The 18,515-nt window shown below is 41.6% G+C and overlaps 1 protein-coding gene across 1 annotated transcript in view; it reads left to right on the top strand.

The window, feature by feature from the left end:
* Positions 1-18,515, top strand: part of lamc3 (laminin, gamma 3) — a 265,101-nt gene that overhangs the window by 113,831 nt on the left and 132,755 nt on the right. Inside the window, exons 7-8 of the mRNA XM_061733782.1 lie at positions 17,008-17,106; positions 17,923-18,059. Coding sequence (XP_061589766.1) covers positions 17,008-17,106; positions 17,923-18,059 — 236 coding nt within the window. The remainder of the gene's footprint in view (positions 1-17,007; positions 17,107-17,922; positions 18,060-18,515) is intronic.

Raw genomic sequence — 18,515 nt, 5'->3', positions numbered from 1 at the left:
TGAGAAACAGTCACAAGGTGCATCTCAAAGTCAAAAAATATTCCCCAAGTAGGATGGGTCCTTCCTATTGGTGTCCTTTGGCAAGGAAACACTCTTCATTTGCATTGGAAAACCCAATAAGTATGCATAGGGAATAGGGAAATGCTTTTGACGTGGCTGGCCTGCACCACCCATTTTACATTGTAACAGTGCTGTTAAACTTAAATTGTTTCAAGCTTTATGACAACAGCCTTATTCATGCTGCTCAGAATGAAGCATTATTTTTATTTGAAGGGTTGTAAAGGTTGTTTGTTTTACCTTTGTTCCCTTTTTTTTAAATTAAAAAAAAATTAAAGAGGAGTTTAAAATTATTGTTTTCCTAGTGCTTCATGACAGAAACAGAACATGCCCACCGTATGCTAATCAATGTTAGCTCTGGCTACCAGCTGGAGGAGCTGCGGGGCTCCCAGATATGTCTGCTGCAAAATATTTAATTTCTGATATTGTTTTGGTAGCAAAAAAGAAGAAGAAACAACAGAAATGTTTTCAGCCAACACTGGATTAGTACAAGCTGCTTATTGCTTTGCTAAGCTTCCAAACATGACGATGATTGATAAGAAAGTGATGATTAACCATTGGCCAAGCCATTTAAAAGTTTATGCCCCATATTGTATATATATTTATTGCTTCTTGTAAATTCACCTAACATGGTCCAAAAAAAAAAATCACCCTCACCACAGTTGTCACAGATCTGAAATCTAGCTATTGAGACCAAAGCATTCATTTTAAACTAGGCTGTAAATAAGTTTACTTTTGCTGCAAAGGTGGAAATTTTAACATGGGAGTCAATGGAGAGTGACTCACTCAGTTTAGGAACTGCAATTTATGTTACTTTCAGGTTGAACCCAATCCAAAATTTACACTGTGGGTGCTTGAGCAGGAACAAAAGACCTTCATATTGCAAAAATCAGTATCGGAGTATATAATTTTTTTTTTTTTTTTTTTTTTATTGATCTTTTTAGAAGAAACAACATACAATTAAAGCTGCAAGCAGCGATGAACGGGCCCTCGCACTCACGGCCACCGCCCCCCATAAGCATATCAGAAAAGACACCACCCACGACTTCCAATGTCAAACCATTCAAAAGTTATAGCAGAAAAAAGGGACAACCAATCAGAAGAAGGGGCGGGGCTAATTCAGGCCAATGAAGGTCAAGGACTCCATACAGAATCTGATGACACCACCCACGACTCTCTATGTCAAACCATTCCAAAGTTATAGCAGAAAATCGGGACAACCAATCAGAAGAAGGGGCGGGGCTAATTAAGGCCAACGAAGCTTAAGAACTCATTACAGAGTCCCATGACACCACCCACGACTTCCTATGTCAAACCATTCAAAAGTTATAGCAGAAAAAAGGGACAACCAATCAGAAGAAGGGGCGGGGCTATTTCAAGCCAACGAAGCTTAAGGACTCATTACAGAATCCCATGACACCACCCACAACTTCCTATGTCAAACCATTCAAAAGTTATGGCACAGAAAAGTATTCTAGGGGGCGCTGTTGAGCCGTTAGGCCACGCCCATTAATGCAAACCATGAAATATCAAATTTATCGCCAAGTCTGTCTTGCATGCAAAATTTGGTGACTTTTGGAGAACTATCAAATATGGACCAATCAGATTTCAAAATGGCCGACTTCCTGTTCGGTTTCAGCCATGGCTCCAAGAGACTTTTCTTTAAGTTGTGCCATGATACAGGTGTGTAGCGATTTTCGTGCATGTACGTCAAACCGTATTATGGGGCTTGAGGCACAAAGTTTTCCGGGGGGCGCTGTTGAGCCATTTTGCCACGCCCATTAATCCAAACCATGAAATATCAAATTTATCGCCATGCCTGGCTTGCATGCAAAATTTGGTGCCTTTTGGGGAACTATCAAATATGGACCAATCAAATGAAGGGGGGTGCGCTTGTTGGCGTCTAGCGTCGCCACGGTAACACTTTTGAAAGAGAAAAGTAATGCACGTAGTCGCAGGATGGAGACGCACATTTTGATGTATAACACATTTGGGTGCACGTTACGGTTCGGGCCGTATTAATTCTCGAAGGAATGGCATATATTGCTCCAAAATTACGCGATTAATTAAGAATGTTCAAAATGGCCGACTTCCTGTTCGGTTTCGGCCATGGCGCCAAGAGACTTTTCTTTAAGTAAAGACATGATAAATAAGTGTACTGATTTTCGTTCATGTACGTCAAAGCGTATTATGGGGCTTGAGGCGCAAAGTTTTTTCTGTCTGAACCAATCAGATGAAGGGTGGGCGCGCTTTTTGGCGTCTAGCGTCGCCACGGTAACGCTTTTGAGAGAGAAAAGTAATGCGTGGTGTCGGAGGATGGAGACGCACATTTTGATGTATAACACACTTGGGGGCTCGTTACGGTTCGGGCCGTATTAACTGCCGAAGGAATGGCATAAATTTCGCCAAAATGACACGACCAATTCAAAATGGCCGACATCCTGTTCGGTTTCGGGCATGACTACAAGAGACTTTTCTTTAAGTTGCGTCATGATACAGGTGTGTACTGATTTTCGTGCATGTACGTCAAACCGTATCGTGGGGCTTGAGGCACAAAGTTTTCAAGGGGGCGCTGTTGAGCCATTTTACCACGCCCATTAATGCAAACCATTAAATATCAAATTTTTCGCCAGGCCTGGCTTGGGTGCAAAATTTGGTGACTTTTGGGGCACGTTTAGGGGGGCAAAAAGGCCCTCCTTTCGTCAGAAAAATAATAATAATAATTAAAGCTGCAAGCAGCGATGAACGGGCCCTCGCACTCACGGCCACCGCCCCCCATAAGCGTATCAGAAATGACACCACCCACGACTCTCTATGTCAAACCATTCAAAAGTTATAGCAGAAAATAGGGACAACCAATCAGAAGGAGGGGCGTGGCTAATTCTGGCCAATGAAGGTCAAGGACTCCATACAGAATCTGATGACACCACCCACGACTCTCTATGTCAAACCATTCCAAAGTTATAGCAGAAAATCGGGACAACCAATCAGAAAAAGGGGCGGGGCTAATTAAGGCCAACGAAGCTTAAGGACTCATTACAGAGTCCCATGACACCACCCACAACTTCCTATGTCAAACAATTAAAAAGTTATAGCAGAAAAAAGGGACAACCAATCAGAAGAAGGAGCGGGGCTAATTCAGGCCAACGAAGCTTAAGGACTCATTACAGAGTCCCATGACACCACCCACAACTTCCTATGTCAAACCATTCAAAAGTTATGGCAGAGAAAAGTATTCTAGGGGGCGCTGTTGAGCCGTTAGGCCACGCCCATTAATGCAAACCATGAAATATCAAATTTATCGCCAAGTCTGGCTTGCATGCAAAATTTGGTGACTTTTGGAGAACTATCAAATATGGACCAATCAGATGAAGGGGGGGTGCACTTGTTGGCGTCTAGCGTCGCCACGGTAACGCTTTTGAAAGAGAAAAGTAATGCGTGGTGTTGCAGGATGGAGACGCACATTTTGATGTATAACACACCTGGGTGCACGTTACGGTTCGGGCTGAATTAACTGCCGAAGGAATGGCATAAATTTCGCCAAAATGACACAATTTATTCAAAATGGCCGACATCCTGTTCGGTTTCGGCCATGGCTCCAAGAGACTTTTCTTTAAGTTTTTCCATAATACAGGTGTGTAGCGATTTTCGTGCATGTACGTCAAACCGTATTGTGGGGCTTGAGGCACAAAGTTTTCCGGGGGGCGCTGTTGAGCCATTTTGCCACGCCCATTAATGCAAACCATGAAATATCAAATTTATCGCCAGGCCTGGCTTGCATGCCAAGTTTGGTGCCTTTTGGGGAACTATCAAATATGGACCAATCAGATGAAGGGGGGGTGCGCTTGTTGGCGTCTAGCGTCGCCACGGTAACACTTTTGAAAGAGAAAAGTAATGCGTGTAGTCGCAGGATGGAGACGCACATTTTGATGTATAACACATCTGGGTTCACGATACGGTTCGGGCTGAATTAACTCTCGAAGGAATGGCATAAATTGCGCCAAAATGACACAATTTATTCAAAATGGCCGACTTCCTGTTCGGTTTCGGGCATGACGCCAAGAGACTTTTCTTTAAGTTGTCCCATGATACAGGTGTGTACCGATTTTCGTGCATGTACGTCAAACCGTATCGTGGGGCTTGAGGCACAAAGTTTTCAAGGGGGCGCTGTTGAGCCATTTTGCCACGCCCATTAATGCAAACCATTAAATATAAAATTTTTCGCCAGGCCTGACTTGGGTGCAAAATTTGGTGACTTTTTGGGCATGTTAAGGGGGGCAAAAAGGCCATCACTTTGTCAGAAGAAAAATAATAATAATAATTAAAGCTGCAAGCAGCAATGAACGGGCCCTCGCACTCACGGCCACCGCCCCCCATAAGTATCAGAAATGATACCACCCACGACTTCCTATGTCAAACCATTGAAAAGTTATAGCAGAAAAAAGGGACAACCAATCAGAAGAAGGGGCGGGGCTAATTCAAGCCAATGAAGGTCAAGGACTCCATACAGAATCTGATGACACCACCCACGACTCTCTATGTCAAACCATTCCAAAGTTATAGCAAAAAATCGGGACAACCAATCAGAAGAAGGGGCGGGGCTAATTAAGGCCAACGAAGCTTAAGGACTAATTACAGAGTCCCATGACACCACCCACGACTTCCTATGTCAAACCATTCAAAAGTTATAGCAGAAAAAAGGGACAGCCAATCAGAAGAAGGGGCGGGGCTAATTTAAGCCAATGAAGGTCAAGGGCTCCATAAAGAATCTGATGACACCACCCACGACTCTATGTCAAACCATTCCAAAGTTATAGCAGAAAATCGGGACAACCAATCAGAAGAAGGGGCGGGGCTAATTAAGGCTAACGAAGCTTAAGGACTCATTACAGAGTCCCATTACACCACCCACGACTTCCTATGTCAAACCATTCAAAAGTTATAGCAGAAAAAAGGGACAACCAATCAGAAGAAGGGGCGGGGCTAATTAAGGCCAACGAAGCTTGAGGACTCATTACAGAGTCCCATGACACCACCCACGACTTCCTATGTCAAACAATTAAAATGTTTTAGCAGAAAAAAGGGACAACCAATGACAAAAAGGGGCGGGGCTAATTCAGGCCAATGAAGGTCAAGGACTCCATACAGAATCTTATGACACCACCCAGGACTCTCTATGTCAAACCATTCCAAAGTTAGAGCAGAAAATCGGAACAACCAATCAGAAGAAGGGGCGGGGCTAATTAAGGCCAACGAAGCTTAAGAACTCATTACAGAGTCCCATGATACCACCCATGACTTCCTATGTCAAACCATTCAAAAGTTATAGCAGAAAAAAGGGACAACCAATCAGAAGAAGGGGCGGGGCTAATTAAGGCCAACGAAGCTTAAGGACTCATTACAGCGTCCCATGACACCACCCACAACTCTCTATGTCAAACCATTCAAAAGTTATGGCAGATAAAAGTATTCTAGGGGGCGCTGTTGAGCCGTTAGGCCACGCCCATTAATGCAAACCATGAAATATCAAATTTATCGCCAAGTCTGGCTTGCATGCAAAATATTGTGACTTTTGGAGAACTATCAAATATGGACCAATCACATGAAGGGGGGGGCGCACCTTTTGGCGTCTAGCGTCGCCACGGTAACACTTTTGAAAGAGAAAAGTAATGCGTGTAGTCGCAGGATGTAGACGCACATTTTGATGTATAACACACCTGGGTGCACGTTACGGTTCGGGCTGAATTAACTGCCGAAGGAATGGCATAAATTTTGCCAAAATGACACAATTTATTCAAAATGGCCGACATCCTGTTCGGTTTCGGCCATGGCTCCAAGAGACTTTTCTTTAAGTTGTGCCATGATACAGGTGTGTAGCGATTTTCGTGCATGTACGTCAAACCGTATTGTGGGGCTTGAGGCACAAAGTTTTCCGGGGGGCGCTGTTGAGCCATTTTGCCACGCCCATTAATGCAAACCATGAAATATCAAATTTATCGCCAGGCCTGGCTTGCATGCCAAATTTGGTGCCTTTTGGGGAACTATCAAATATGGACCAATCAGATGAAGGGGGGGTGCGCTTTTTGGCTTCTAGCGTCGCCACGGTAACACTTTTGAAAGAGAAAAGTAATGCGTGTAGTCGCAGGATGGAGACGCACATTTTGATGTATAACACACCTGGGTTCACGATACGGTTCGGGCTGAATTAACTCTCGAAGGAATGGCATAAATTGCGCCAAAGTGACACGATTAATTCAAAATGGCCGACTTCCTGTTCGGTTTCGGGCATGACTCCAAGAGACTTTTCTTTAAGTTGTGCAATGATACAGGTGTGTACTGATTTTCGTGCATGTAGGTCAAACCGTATCGTGGGGCTTGAGGCACAAAGTTTTCCGGGGGGCGCTGTTGAGCCATTTTGCCCCGCACATTAATGCAAACCATAAAATATCAAATTTTTCGCCAGGCCTGGTTTGCGTGCAAAATTTGGTGACTTTTTGGGCACGTTTAGGGGGGCAAAAAGGCCCTCCTTTCGTCAGAAAAATAATAATAATAATAATTAAAGCTGCAAGCAGCGATGAACGGGCCCTCGCACTCACGTCCACCGCCCCCCATAAGCATATCAGAAATGACACCACCCACGACTCTCTATGTCAACCCATTCAAAAGTTATAGCAGAAAAAAGGAACAACCAATCAGAGGAAGGGGCGGGGCTAGTTCAGGCCAATGAAGGTCAAGGACTCATTACAGAGTCCCATGACACCACCCACAACTTCCTATGTCAAACCATTCAAAAGTTATGGCAGAGAAAAGTATTCTAGGGGGCGCTGTTGAGCCGTTAGGCCACGCCCATTAATGCAAACCATTAAATATCAAATGTATCACCAGGCCTGGCTTGCATGCAAAATTTGGTGACTTTTGGAGAACTATCAAATATGGACCAATCAGATGAAGGGGACGAGCGCTTTTTCACGTCTAGCGTCGCCACGGTAACACTTTTGAAAGAGAAAAGTAATGTGCGTCGTCGCAGGAAAGAGACGCACATCTTGATGTAAAAAAAACACAAAATTTGCTTACAAAAATTTCAGCTTCCTGTCAGGCTCAAACTCCCAACCACCGGCACCAAAGATCGCAATGATCTGGTTGAGCTATATCTCAGCTGATACCTCTCTTTGACTTACTGGCTTAGGAAAGACCAAGATAGCGATATGATGTCTGGAACTTTTTTTTCCTAATTTTTAAAATATTTGTAAGGTATAAATATTAGTAAAACACTACTATTTTATTATTACTTTTTCTGTAACCATTCCACCGAGGTTCTAACCGGGCTGAGCACGGGACTATTTCTAACGTCACCACATTACAACAGCTGATTGGTCGGGGGGCGGGGCCGTCATCACCCTACTCGCCACTGATTGGTCGGGGGGCGGGGCTGTCATCACCCTACTCGCCACTGATTGGTCGGGGGGCGGGGCCGGCAGACGTTTGAATCAGGAAGCGGGAGTCAAACCATTAAAAAGTTATAGCAGAAAAAAGGGACAACCAATCAGAAGAAGGGGCGGGGCTAATTAAGGCCAACGAAGTTTAAGGACTCATTACTGAGTCCCATGACACCACCCACAACTTCCTATGTCAAACCATTCAAAAGTTATGGCAGATAAAAGTATTCTAGGTGGGCGCTGTTGAGCCGTTAGGCCACGCCCATTAATGCAAACCATGAAATATCAAATGTATCGCCAAGTCTGACTTGCATGCAAAATTTGATTACTTTTGGAGAACTATCAAATATGGACCAATCAGATGAAGGGGACGAGCGCTTTTTCACGTCTAGCGTCGCCACGGTAACACTTTTGAAAGAGAGAAGTAATGTGCGTCGTCGCAGGAAAGAGACGCACATCTTGATGTAAAAAAAACACAAAATTTGCTTACAAAAATCTCAGCATCCTGCCAGGCTCGAACTCCCAACCACCGGCACCAAAGACCGCAATGATCTGGTTGAGCTATATCTCAGCTGATACATCACTTTGACTTACTGGCTTTGGAGAGACCAAGATAGCGATATTATGTCTAGAACTTTTTTTTCCTAATTTTTTAAATATTTGTAAGGTATAAATATTAGTAAAACACTACTATTTTATTATTACTTTTTCTGTAACCATTCCTACGAGGTTCTAACCGGGCTGAGCACGGGACTGTTTCTAACGTCACCACATTACAACAGCTGATTGGTCGGGGGGCGGGGCCGTCATCACCCTACTCGCCACTGATTGGTCGGGGGGCGGGGCCGTCATCACCCTACTCGCCACTGATTGGTCGGGGGGCGGGGCCGGCAGACGTTTGAATCAGGAAGCGGGAGTCAAACCATTAAAAAGTTATAACAGAAAAAAGGGACAACCAATCAGAAGAAGGGGCGGGGCTAATTAAGGCCAACGGAGCTCAAGGACTCATTACAGAGTCCCATGACACCACCCACGACTTCCTATGTCAAACCATTCAAAAGTTATGGCAGAGAAAAGTATTCTAGGGGGCGCTGTTGAGCCGTTAGACCACGCCCATTAATGCAAACCATGAAATATCAAATTTATCGCCAAGTCTGGCTTGCATGCAAAATTTGGTGACTTTTGGAGAACTATCAAATATGGACCAATCACCTGAAGGGGGGTGCGCCTTTTGGCGTCTAGCGTCGCCACGGTAACACTTTTGAAAGAGAAAAGTAATGCGTGGTGTCGCAGGATGTAGACGCACATTTTGATGTATAACACACTTGGGTGCACGTTACGGTTCGGGCTGAATTAACTGCCGAAGGAATGGCATAAATTTCGCCAAAATGACACAATTTATTCAAAATGGCCGACATCCTGTTTGGTTTCGGCCATGGCTCCAAGAGACTTTTCTTTAAGTTGTGCCATGATACAGGTGTGAAGCGATTTTCGTGCATGTACGTCAAACCGTATTGTGGGGCTTGAGGCACAAAGTTTTCTGGGGGGCGCTGTTGAGCCATTTTGCCACGCCCATTAATGCAAACCATGAAATATCAAATTTATCACCAGGCCTGGCTTGCATGCCAAATTTGGTGCCTTTTGGGGAACTATCAAATATGGACCAATCAGATGAAGGGGGGGTGCGCTTGTTGGCGTCTAGCGTCGCCACGGTAACACTTTCGAAAGAGAAAAGTAATGCGTGTAGTCGCAGGATGGAGACGCACATTTTGATGTATAACACATCTGGGTTCACGATACGGTTCGGGCTGAATTAACTCTCGAAGGAATGGCATATATTGCTCCAAAATTACGCAATTAATTCAGAATGTTCAAAATGGCCGACTTCCTGTTCGGTTTCGGCCATGGCGCCAAGAGACTTTTCTTTTAGTTGCGACATGATACAGGTGTGTACCGATTTTCGTTCATGTACGTCAAACCGTATTATGGGGCTTGAGGCACAAAGTTTTTTCTGTCGAACCAATCAGATGAAGGGTGGGCGCGCTTTTTGGCGTCTAGCACCGCCACGGTAACGCTTTTGAAAGAGAAAAGTAATGCGTGTTGTCGCAGGATGGAGACGCACATTTTGATGTATAACACACTTGGGGGCACGTTACGGTTCGGGCTGAATTAACTTTCGAAGGAATGGCATAAATTTCGCCAAAATGACACGACTAATTCAAAATGGCCGACATCCTGTTCGGTTTCGGGCATGACCCCAAGAGACTTTTGTTTAAGTTGTCCCATGATACAGGTGTGTACTGATTTTCGTGCATGTACGTCAAACCGTATCGTGGGGCTTGAGGCACAAAGTTTTCCGGGGGGCGCTGTTGAGCCATTTTGCCACGCCCATTAATGCAAACCTTTAAATATCAAATTTTTCGCCAGGCCTGACTAGGGGGCAAAATTTGGTGACTTTTTGGGCATGTTAAGGGGGGCAAAAAGGCCTTCACTTTGTCAGGAAAATAATAATAATAATAATAATAATAAAAATTCCTGCAAATACAATAGGGCCTTCGCACTGAAGGTGCTCGGGCCCTAATAATAATAACGCGAAGAATTCCTACAGATACAATAGGGCCTTCGCACTGAAGGTGCTCGGGCCCTAATAAAAATTCCTGCAAATACAATAGGGCCTTCGCACTGCAAGTGCTCGGGCCCTAATAACGCGAAGAATTCCTACAGATACAATAGGGCCTTCGCACTGAAGGTGCTCGGGCCCTAATGATAACATGGAAACATGTAATCAAAGATACGCATGATACATTATACATTGTCCCCTTTTTTTTTTTTAAACACACAAAACCTAACTAAGGAACAGAGTCTCTGTAGCGTTAAATAATAAATAAACAGATGAGCAAAAAATTATCAAAGGAGGAAAGTAATGAATGAGCAAAAGTGCATACAAAAAACAAATGCAGTGGTAAATGCAAATGCCCATCGCTGATATCCCATTAAATGGAAATAAATAAAACATAAAATGCAACATACATAATAATAATAAAAAACAAATAAAGGAAATGAAAAGAAAATTAAGGGAGGGGGGGTCAGTCGGTGGGTAGAGTCTTCAACGCGATAAAGTGTTCTATGAAGGATTGTCATTTATGAACAAATTTAGCTGAGTTGCCTTTTACGGAGTATCTAACCTTTTCCAATTTGAGAAAAAACATAACATCACTAAGCCAAAGAGAAATAGACGGAGACTTGGGGGATTTCCATGAAAGTAAGATACGACGTCTTGCTAAAAGGGATGTGAAAGCCAATACTTCTGACTGTGTGGGGCTGATATGTGAGGAGTCAACAGAGAGTCCGAATATTGCTAAGAGAGGGGCCATAACAACTTTTTTCCCCAGAACTTTAGACATGATCACAGAATAATCACTCCAAAATTTCTGTAACCTAGGACAGGAGAAAAACATATGACTTAAATTGCAGGGAGAGCCCTGGCATCTGTCGCATAGGTCTGCAACATTCGGATATATTTCTGATAATCGGGATTTTGATAGGTGGGCTCTATGCAGCACCTTGAATTGAATAAGTTCAAGTCTAGCGCAATGCGTGCTAGATCGTATGCTACGGATAGCTTTATCCCACAGCTCCCCTGTGAAGTCAAGGCCCAACTCCGGTCCCCAACCCTCCCGAGCTTTATCTACAGAATGATCATCAAATGTCATACACAGTGCATATATCTTAGATATCAGAGACTTTTGACTGAGTTTCGGAGTATATAATTTGAGGAACGGCTGTATCAGTGCATGGTCTGTGAAAGAGCCACATGGTCTGGAACCCAGATCTAATATGAGAGGACGGTGGTCACCTGCTGCAATGAAGACCATCTATGTTCATCTGCTATCCACCCACGACAGCAGACTATGTTCTGCTATCTCTCCACTTCAAATGCATCTGAACAGATTAAAAGAGATATGTGATGGTTAACTTCCTTTTTAAATAATTTAGTCATGAAAAGCATAATGCTGGATCTTAAATAATAAAGTGATTAAGACATGCCAAAGAAATTAAGTGAGCAGTGGTTATTCTTAACTGAAAATACCTGAAGGACAACACATTTTTATGACTTTCCTTCCAAATTGAAGGTTCTAAATTAAGCAAACCCAAGAAAATATATGTAATATACATTGTTTATTAAGTATTAAATATTTATTTACCCCCCCGTCCTCTTGTCTCAAATTTCAAAATATTTGGAAAATATGTAAGTCTAGCTGAAAAGGGGCCAACTTTAGTTAATGTTTCAAATTCCTCACTAAATCAAAAGTGTTGTTCTGTCATTTGTGCGCACCCCCCCCCTGAATAAATTCCTTTCAAATGCATGTCTGAGTTACTTTGTGTTGGTTTAGCTGGTCACACAGCTGTCCCGATCAACAGGATGACAGATTTTGTGTTTGAACTTTCAGAATCAGTCATGGGACCATGCAGTTCCCTCCGTCTGTTGCCATGGTGTCCACATCTAGCTTCTCTGCCTTCAAAAACATCAGAAACCAGTTTTAACTTCAGTCAGTCCTGAGGAGAAACTCAGCCTCAAAAGACTTTCTGTTGGGTTTTTTTTGTTTGTTTTGTCCATGGGTTATATTCCCAACACATTTTATAGAGACGGGCATTGATTTTTATTGTGAATAACTAATATTCTGTCATTATTTTGGCTACTTATTGATTGTAAGTAAATTCACTTATTCTTAATTTGATAATTCTCTTTCATAACATTGATGGTGGTTTTTTATGCAAATGATGGTAAAAACAAAGATCTCTCCAACTGATGGTTTATTAGAATTGCACTGTAGGGGTAACCTTAAAATGCACACAAGCAATGGATTCACTGAAATATTGTTCCTCCATAATTGTATTCAGCTCTGATATTGATCATTTCAGTATGCACAAAAATGAGCTCAGAGGTTTAAATTGATTTTGAGATAGGCAGAGTTGCTTTCATTCCAGAGATATGAGACATATTTAACCTGAGACTGAACAGTCAGGCCCCTCACTGAGTGTTTTTTGGCACCATGCGTTGCAACTTAAAGATGTATTGACCCACGATGTATAGTTTGATGATTAGAGGCATATTTCAACTTTGTCTGACCTTGGAGCATTGCTGTGCATGCCAATCCCTATATAGACGTATATAAAGGTGTATCTATGAGGCCTGAGATGTATGTTTTTGAATTTATATTCCACAGAAATCCATCCCAGCTCTCCTTGACCTACACCAGCTGCCACAGGAATGCTAAGTTGTGATAGTGTTGAATTGCATGTCAATGATGGTTTGATGTTACTGTTATTTCTGCCACCGAACAATGGACACCATGACAACAAACAGTGTACTGGCTGAGAAACCAAAATATGTTTTTTCTGTTGTATCCTTTATAATAGATATTTGCTTAAGAGCAGTGGATGTACCAACTGGATGGAATATTAAATGGGTTTCTCACAGTAATCAAGGCCATCAAAGTAGAACTTTTCCGTTTAAATCTCTACAGAGCTTTTTAGCATCTAATTGTTTTGATGTAGGGCCTCATCCCTCGTATGTGCTTCAAATATTGACTTGTAATAGCAGTCTTGGACCCAAGCATTTGATAGAGGTATGACTCAAAAGGCTATCTAATTCATTGTATTATTCCCTAATGCATGTAAAATGAACCATTCAAGGTTGACAAAGTACATATCTGCTGTGACTAAAGCCTGGTTTATACAAGTTTAAAAAGTGGATTATGCTGAAAGATGTTCCCCTGACAAATATAATTTAGGCCTTTTGAAAGTACATTTTTATATTTATAGCAGTCATAAATGTGTGTTTCCATTCACAAAGGGTTGTTTACCACGAAAGAAACTGTCAGTCAAAATTATGTCAATGTGCTCATGCCAGCATACACATACCCCAAACACAACGATCAAAATTAGGATATTGCACGGACTTCTGCTTCTGCCTCATTCCAATTCATAATTTTAGCGCCAATCTTAATGTGACACCAAAGTGTGACACTTACATTATTAGGTCTGGGCTTTGGTCCCCACAAGGACTTCTCGTCCCAATAACGGTGGTGATTATACCAAAACAGGTCCTCATGAGGTACCAAAAATAAAAAATACACACAAGAACATGCAAAACACCCTTGCACACGCTGCTTTTTGTCATTAACTTAGCAAACCCTAGCTGTTGAACTGAGGTGTGAATTACCCAGATCACTAGAGCATTAACAAAAAGAGGCAGCTTACCTTAGGATAATGGATAATTAAAATAAAAAAAACATTAGAAATAGATTTTGTCTTACAAAAGTAATCAATGAATAAGCATGATGAAACAGATATTTGCTCCAAAATTCAAAATACTGCTGACAGATACCTACTCCTTAGCTTTTGTCAATGTTATTTATGCAATCTTCAATGTATTTTAAGTATCTTGTTTTAGTGTTGATGAAATTTCATTTTTTTCAAAGCATTTCAAAGACTTTGTAAGGGTGGCTAAATCTCATTAGCCCTGTTGATGATTACTTGGGGAACCCATGCCTGAGCATCTACAGTATTCTGGTGGTGGGCTACATTTTCAAGTAGACAGTTAAAGGAGACAAAGAGCTGCACAGTAGACAATTTAATTACACTGTAAAATCTTATTTCTAAGAAAGTAAAAAAGGAGCCTTGTTTCAAGAAAATTAGTTATACTTTTTGTCTAGTGGCTAAACTATTTTGCAAGTGTGAAGAATTATAGTCAAGACAAATATTTGCCCCCCACTAGCAAGTATTTTAGTATAGTATAAGACAATCTGACTAAATTTAGGAATATTAGTTTTTTTTCTCCCCAGAGGGGCTGTTTTTGCAGTGTACCTGCAGATTCTGACATCAATATTTTTCATAAAATCGCTTTAAGATTGAACTTTCGATCGATTTTCACAAGCTTTTTTTAAAAAACATCTGCATGTAAAGTAGTTAATTGGCACTTTCGGCAAATAATGAATTAGGTCTCAAAATTATGTTTTTTGTTTTTGTTTTATAATAATGAACAATATTCTATCTAGAAAGTTGTGTCCAGTCTCAATGTAGTGAGCGTTCTTTGTAGTCAAGTTAACTAGCAATTTAACACAGAAGTTGTATGAGCACAACATTGCGTTAATAATTGCGCATTGACCTTGTAAAGCGCTTTATCCCAAGGGCTAGATTGAGATAGTCTGGGGGCCGCATCGACATGTGTGATCTATATTTTTGAATCTCCATGAGCGAGGCGCTCCATTGCATTAAAACACATAGAATAGTTGGTACTCTTAACATGAAAAGTTGGCCAACTCTTCCCTACTCAATATTGGAGATAGAGCAGATATGTCCAAGCTGGAGTAAAATAAAGTTAAATATACTTATTGTTTCGGAGAGGTTAACATAAATACATTTACTCCAACGGCCTTCTTATGAGGATTCTGTGACCAGTACCAATACATTTAAGGACACAATTACTAAATAATTTTAGAGCATTGGAGATTTTATGTAAGTTAGTCCAACATAGACTCCAGGAAATATGAATTTTTACTTCATATAATTGAATTCCTTCTCTTTATTTCTGGGCACTACCTTTTCCTTGCCCTTTTCAAACAAGGTAGACAGATTGCTGTTGTTACGAAGTGAGGTATTGGACCAAATGCAGCACACGGAGCACACAGTGGTAGTTTGTCTGGTTTGCTTTATTACCCTCAACAGGGATGAAGAGCAGGCAGGAATCGGTGTCAAGTTCGGAAGACAAGGCAGGGTCCAGAAACAGGCAGGGTCAGCAACGGGAAGTCAAGGCAGGGAATGCTGGAAGGTCTTGCATCTACGACATAGAGTGACGATCTGGCAGTGAGAGTGCAGGAGGGAGGAGCTTTTATGCTGTCCTGATTGCTGAGGACCTGCAGCTGGGAGAGCAGGTGAAGGGAGTGAGTGACAAGGTGGGCGTGGCTGGCAGATGGAGTGAGCGGAGTGGAAAACCACTGAAGGCTGGAGGACCAACCATGACAGCTGTATTTAGTGATGCACCGATTGTTCGGCCGAAAATGGCAAAAAAACACTTTCGGTGTTCGGTGGAATAAGTGGGAAAAAAAACCGAACAATTAATAACGGCGTTGTAATATAAATAGACTGGCTGCTCCGTAACTGTTGCGCACCACATAAATCGTTGGCCAACCAAAAACTAACCACATAACACTCCCGTAATGGTTGCGCACCACATAAAGTGTTGGCCAACAAAAAACTAACCACATAAGAATTTTACCTAACATTCACCAGCAGGTGGAACCAAAACAACATAAATCAATCTATTACAGGTTTAGATGACGAAATCAAACGTGGAAGAGCGTGGAGTGAAGTGGTGCGGTGCAAACATGTCAGCAGTGTGGAAGTATTTTAGAGAGGCAAAGAATAAAACAAGAATGGCTGTTTGCAATGAATGTTCTGCTCAAATATCTAGAGGGGGCACATCTGCAAAGTTTTTCAGCACTACAAGTTTGATTTATCATTTGAAATGATAAAAAACCCTGAGCGCTTTAATGCATTTTAGCTCATGTCACTTCAACACTTCCTGTAAATTCCTGTGATATCACCATGGCAAAAGTTTGAAGGAAACAAAACTAAATCATGATTGTGCTCAGAGAAGATAGTGGATCTTCATCTGTGGCTAGAACAGATGTACTTTGCATCATTGTAAAGAACAAGCACACAGGTTCTGCTAAAAACAAATGTGGATATGGCTGAAGGTACACAATTTTGTGGTGACTACTGATTTTTGCAAAGTGGACTGTTAATGAACTTGCTTATCCTGGGCTTTCACATACTATGGTCATGAGGTTTCTTCATTGCAAAGTTCATGGTCCAAGATAAACTCTGTTGTTCACACTGTAGTGCATCAAAACCAGACTTAAGTTTGATGTTTCTTTTAGTATGATGAAATCAAATTTACCCGTTTGGTCACATGATCACTGCTTTTGTTTGGGAAAAGTAGCAAGAGCCCTTCAAGCCCCGTAAAAACAAGTATAGTTACCACACTGATGCATGTTGGTGGTACCATGATGATGTGGGCCTGTTTTGCTGCTTCTGGATCAGAGAACCTTGTTTCGGATATTTCAAAGAATAATATAATAAACTCTGTTTTCCGGCTTGCTAAAGAGCTATCTTTGTTCTTTTTGAACCAAGTAAATTATAGTCACTCTTAATGACTCCCATGGAAAAATTAACAGGTTCCTGTTCCGTGTCATTATGTGACCGGTTGGAATTTGAGTTATCACATTCCTCAGAGGTTACAGGTCAAGAGCATCTTAAAAATCTGAGAAACAAGGCAAAGCCTGAGTCACTGGAGACAGATGCACCGACACAAATTTCAATGTTGCACTGCAATGAGACTTAGAGTGAGTACTTATGTAGATGTATACTCCTAATATCTGGAAAACACATATTAGATTGTTCATAAGAAGTGTGTCAAAAGGTCATTTCTATTGTTCTTTGTTTGCAGACTATGTGACTGTAACCACAGTGGAAGTGTGGACAATTGCTCTCCTCTGGATGGACATTGTTACTGTAAGCCCAATGTGGAAGGACAGCGCTGTGACAGGTGGGTTATCACTGTTGCTTATGTCACACATGCACGCACATAACCTTTAGTTGCCAGGGAAACTATTGAAGTCTTGCACAACGTGGCATCTATAGCCTTGCTTTTCATCTGTCTCCGTAGAGACTTCATTTATTTCTTGACAAACTTCCTCTTTTGTAATCATGTTTTTCAAAAGGCAATCATTCTTACAATCTGTAATAAAGGAAACATTTTCTAAAGTGTAGATTCCACCCAGCAGATGGTAAAGGTGCAGCAAACAGAAGAGCGTAAAGATTTTCTTTGTTTAAAGCTAGCTCTCTGTCTCGCCCTAATTTTCACTATGAAGCAAACAATTTTTACCATCTCTGTCAAGTTTCTCAAGGACACAGGATATAACGGATACACTCATTATCATTAGTAATAAATACAGATCCCGGTCCCCCATTACTGAATAATTCTGTGATCCCCGTTTGTTGACTTTTTTTTTTTTACTGATTTCACAGCTCATTGAACAAGTCTCTGTCCCGTGTAGTGTGGCCATCGTGGCAGCTGATTTTTAGTGATGTTCCTGTCCCACCCCATTTTCCAGCAAATATAAAATCACGGAGGTCAGAGCTCAGTGTCCCCTCCCCCTGTCAGTGCTGTAAGCAGCACCTTTTTAATAGCTATTTGTGATGAAAGATTGACAACAACACTACAGCACTGCACAAGGATATGGCCAATTTCTGCATATCAACCTAATATTCATAATCAAAATATATAAAAAAAATGTTTATGCATGAGCGCTTCTATATACAGTATGTGTGTGTGTGTGTGTGTGGGTGTGTGTACTTACAGATGCAAGCCAGGATCTTTCAATTTGCAACAAGTAAATCCAGCAGGATGCCAGCTGTGTTTCTGCTTTGGTCATTCATTGGCCTGCTCATCATCCAGTCACTACATTCCTGTCAACATAACGTCTGACTTCATTGAAGGTATTTTCAAAGACGCCTTGGACATTAATGTGGTTCTCTTATTACTTTGGCAGCAATATTATTCAAATATTTTTTCCTGACTACATGCATGTTATTGTCCGGTTACAGCCCCGTGTTTCATATTGTGTCGTTGTTTACCTTTTGAGTTAAAGGCAGCCAAATTACCTGAAATTCTCTATTCAAATAGACAGCAATAAATTAAATGTTGTCATGTCAAAATAAAAAAATATTGAAGATCTGTGGAAGCGACTGGGCTCTAAAAGACCATACAATCATTGTCTGTGACCCAAACGAAGTCATTGGACCGTTGGATTGTCTGTCAAACTCTTTTACGTCAGTGCTGCAGGTGTGTGTTTGTGTGCTTTGAAGGTTTGTTGCTTTTAATTGTATTTATAAATCTCTTACCACTTTTTCCAAAATCTCTTATCCAACCTAGAAGCTCTAACTTTGGTGTGC

This window comes from Cololabis saira, chromosome 11 (genome assembly GCF_033807715.1).
Source record: "Cololabis saira isolate AMF1-May2022 chromosome 11, fColSai1.1, whole genome shotgun sequence".
In the NCBI taxonomy this organism is placed as follows: domain Eukaryota; kingdom Metazoa; phylum Chordata; class Actinopteri; order Beloniformes; family Belonidae; genus Cololabis; species Cololabis saira.
The sequence above is the reverse complement of the archived record's forward strand: the minus strand, read 5'-3'. Positions and strand labels throughout refer to the sequence as shown.